Source organism: Cebus imitator, unplaced genomic scaffold (assembly GCF_001604975.1).
Source record: "Cebus imitator isolate Cc_AM_T3 unplaced genomic scaffold, Cebus_imitator-1.0 Scaffold263, whole genome shotgun sequence".
Taxonomy (NCBI): Eukaryota; Metazoa; Chordata; class Mammalia; order Primates; family Cebidae; genus Cebus; species Cebus imitator.
Genome location: NW_016107578.1, coordinates 611468 through 615323, shown reverse-complemented (window position 1 = coordinate 615323; position 3856 = coordinate 611468). Strand labels below are relative to the sequence as shown.

Genomic DNA, 3856 nt, shown 5'->3' with positions numbered 1-3856 from the left:
AGGGGGTGACAAGGGAGGAAGTCCAGGATCTGTGTCCCACTTTGTTCTGTCCTAGGAGAGCCCTGGAAGATCTGAGAGGGGACAGGGCCCTGGTCTAGTGGGTGGGGGACACACACACCTAATCAGAGGAGTTTCAGGAGGACATAGCACTTCCCTGGGGAATCTAAAGTGGGAGGCATGGTCTGGCAGGCCCAACCCTGAAGGCTTCTGTGGGACAGGCTTACTAGACCCTGTCTTTAAACAAATTAAATAAATAAATAAGAAAAAACCACCTCTGAGAGCCTAGGGGGCGAAATGAGGGCGTGGCCCGCTGGGCGTGACCAACAGCAAAAGCTTAACTGTTATTGGCTGTATTCGTTAGTTGCTCGCCCCAGAACCGCCCAGTTATGGGCGGGGACACTCCTTCAGTGTTAACACTCACTGGCTGAATTGGCCTGGAGAAGTCTCATTGGCTGAGCTCGCCGGGGGCGGGACCCAAAGTAGGAGAGGCCTACGGAAGCTGGAACTTCCTGCTGTGAGGTCGCGTTACCCAGTGTTGCAGAGGGTCCTAAAGCCAGGAGTGAAAATTGGGGTCTCGGGATTAGTCCTGGGGCGGAGGTTGGGGCACGCTGGGTCGGACCCCCCCATCCAGTTTTGCACACCTCGCTTTCCAGCGTGGAGTCGCAGCGACTCGAGCGGCGTCGCGTGCGTGACGTCATCCGGCGGCGCCACGCGCGACTTCCGTGGCCTTGACTTCCAGTGGCGTGGGAGGCTTCGTGGCTATGCTGCAGTTGGTCCGGGCTGGGGCGCGTGCCTGGCTTCGCCCCACGGGCTGCCGGGTGAGGCCAGGGGCTGGAGGCGTGGTCGAAGGATGAAATGTGGGGGTGTCCAGGGGTCGTCTCTGACTTTTCGCCCACCCCTTGCAGGCCCTGAGTTCGCTGGCAGAAGAGGCAGCGCCTCCGACCGAGAAGCCGGAGCAAGTGGCGAGCGAGGGTGAGGCAGCAGGGATCGCCCTAGGAGGGGCGGCGACGGAGAGGTCTGCCCCTTGACCTTAACCCCTAACCCCCGCAATCGCTCCAGGTTTCCCGGAGCCCGTGCTGCGCAAAGTCGAGTTGCCGGTACCCGCTCTTCGACGCCCGGTGCAAGCCTGGGTCGAGTCCCTGCGGGGCTTCGAGCAGGAGCGCGTGGGCCTGGCCGACCTGCACCCCGATGTTTTCGCCACCGCGCCCAGGTGAACGGGAGCTGTAATGCTGAACTGAGTGGCAGAGGGATGAAGAGAGGGAGTTCAGGAGTCAGATGACTTTGGGCTTGTGCCTTTGGGAAAGTGCTCAATTTCTACAGCCTCCGTTTCTCTATTTGTCAGAGGGGGATGATGATAGTTTCCCCTGATGTAACGCTGTGTGAGATTGAAATTTCAGAAGTGACATTCTCTAGGGGTTAGGGAGACAACTCTGGAGCCCTACTGATTAGGTTCAAATCCTGTCTTCCCCTCTTATGCCTCAGTGTTCTATTTTGTCAGCTAGGTTCAAATCCTGTCTTCCCCTCTTATGCCTCAGTGTTCTATTTTGTCAGCGCTCAGGAGGTTGCTGGGATGAGTAAATGACTTGATTCTGGCACATAATAAGTCCTATAGAAAAGTTCATAATCATTTCTTAACTGGCTTTTGCAAATAAGAGCATGAAGGAAGACCAAACCATTCCTAGGTGCCTGGAAGAGGCTGTTTGTATTTTAGTTAACTGACTGTTCATAACATCTCTAAGAAAATGTAGGGGCTGCGTGCTGTGGCTCACATCTGTAATCCCAGCACTTTGGGAAGCCAAGACCGGGGGATCACTTGAAGCCAGGAGTTTAAGAGCAGCCTGGCCAACATGGTGAAACGCTGTCTCTGCTAAAAATACAAAAATTAGCCAGGCGTAGTGGTGCAAGCCTGTAGTCCCAGCTACTTGGGAGCCTGAGGCATGAGAATTGCTTGCACGTGGGAGGTGGAGGTTGCAGTGAGCCGAGATCGCACCACTGCACTCCAGCCTGGGCAACAGAGTGAGGCTCTGTCTCAAAAAAAGAAAGAAAGAAAGAAAAAATGTAGGGTTAACCTTTTTTTTTTTTTTTTTTTGAGATGGAGTCTAGCTCTGTCACCCAGGATGGAGTGCAATGACACCATCTGGGCTGACTGCAACCTCTGCCTCCCAGGTTAAAATGATTCTCCTGCCTCATCCTCCTGAGTTGCTGGGATTACAGGGTGTACCAACACACCCAGCTGATACTTGTTTTTACTGGAGACAGGATTTTGCCACCATGTTGGCCAGGCTGGCTTGAACTCCTGACTTCAAGATCTACCCACCTTGACCTCCCAAAGTGCTGGGGTTACAGGCATGAACCACTGCCCCGGGCTGGGTTATCCTTATTTTGTAGATAAATGGAGGAACTCATGTAACTTCCTCAAAAGGTAACATACTTTGTAAGTGATCGACAGGATCTCAAACTATGCAGGCCAAGTCCCAGTGTCCTGACTCTTGTGCACGCCATTTCTGGCAAATAATGTGTTATTAGGTTGAGCCTGGTGGCTCACATCTGTAGTCCCAGCTATTTAGGAGGCCGAGGCAGGATCACTTGAACCCAGGAGTTGGAGGCTGCAAGGAGCTATGATTGCACTACTGTACTGCAGCCTGGGTGACAGAGCCAGACTCCATCTCAAAAAAAAAAAAAAAAAAAAAAAAAAAAAAAAAAAAAAAAAAAAAAAATTGCTAGGCATGGTGACGCACGCTTGTAGTCCTACCTACATGCTACATGGGAGGCTGAGGCAGAGGATCATGTGAGCACAGGAGTTCAAGACTACAGTGAACTATAATCTTGCCACTGCACTACATACTAGTAACAGGGTGAGATCCTATCTCAAAAAGAACAGGAACAAAATAAAGGATTAAAAGACCTTTTAAAGTAGCAAAATACATGGCGTCCTAAACATGCAGCCACAGTTATTCTTGCAAGGATAAAATACACAATATCCTATACTTTTTTTTTTTGAGATGTAGTCTCAGTCTGTCTCCTGGGCTAGAGTGCAGTGGCACAATCTCGGCTCAGTGCAACTTCCGCCTTCTGGGTTCAAGGAATTCTCCTGCCTCAGCCTCCTGAATAGCTGGGATTACAGGCGCCCAGGATTACACTATGCCCAGCTAATTTTTTGTATTTTTAGTAGGGATGGGTTTTCACCATGTTGGCCAGGCTGATCTCAAACTCCTGACCTCGTGACTGGCCTGCCTTGGCCTCCCAAAGTGCTGGGATTACAGGCGTCAGCCACTGAGCCTGGCCATGTTTTTGTTTTTTTTGAAATAGGATCTCACTCTGTCACTCAGGCTGGAGTGCAGTGGCATGAACATGGCTCACCATAGCCTGAATCTCTTGGGTTCAAGTGATTGCCTTAGCCTCCCCAGTAGCTGGGACCACAGTCATATACCACTATACCTAGCTAATTTTTAAATTTTTCGTAGAAACAGGGTGTTGGCATGCTGCCTAGGCTGCGCTCAAACTCCTGGGCTCAACTGTTCCTCCCATCTCTGCCTCTCAAAGTGTTGGGATTACAGGTGTGAGCCACAGCACCCAGCAAAATTTTGATTAATACTTCACAAAAATGTTTCTAAAATATTATATACCAGATACCAAAAGAAAGCCCATATCTTTAGCACAGTGCTCAAGTCCTCCAGTCTCTGCCCCCACTCACTCTTGTCTTGGCCCTTGTTTGTCTCTGATAACAATAATAATAATAATAATAATGTGACCAAGTGCAGTGGCTCATGTCTGTAATCCCAGCACTTTGGGAGACTGAGGTGGGCAGATCACAAGGTCAAGAGTTCAATACCAGCCTGACCAACATGGTGAAACC

The 3856-nt window shown here is 50.7% G+C and overlaps 1 protein-coding gene across 1 annotated transcript in view; it reads left to right on the top strand.

Moving 5' to 3' along the window:
* The first annotated feature begins 528 nt into the window (after positions 1–528).
* The window catches only part of MRPL4 (mitochondrial ribosomal protein L4), a 10479-nt gene continuing 7151 nt past the window's right edge, over positions 529–3856 (top strand). The window contains exons 1-4 of the mRNA XM_037728385.1: positions 529–818; positions 906–972; positions 1060–1210; positions 1483–1492. Coding sequence (XP_037584313.1) covers positions 762–818; positions 906–972; positions 1060–1210; positions 1483–1492 — 285 coding nt within the window. The 5' untranslated portion in view covers positions 529–761. The remainder of the gene's footprint in view (positions 819–905; positions 973–1059; positions 1211–1482; positions 1493–3856) is intronic.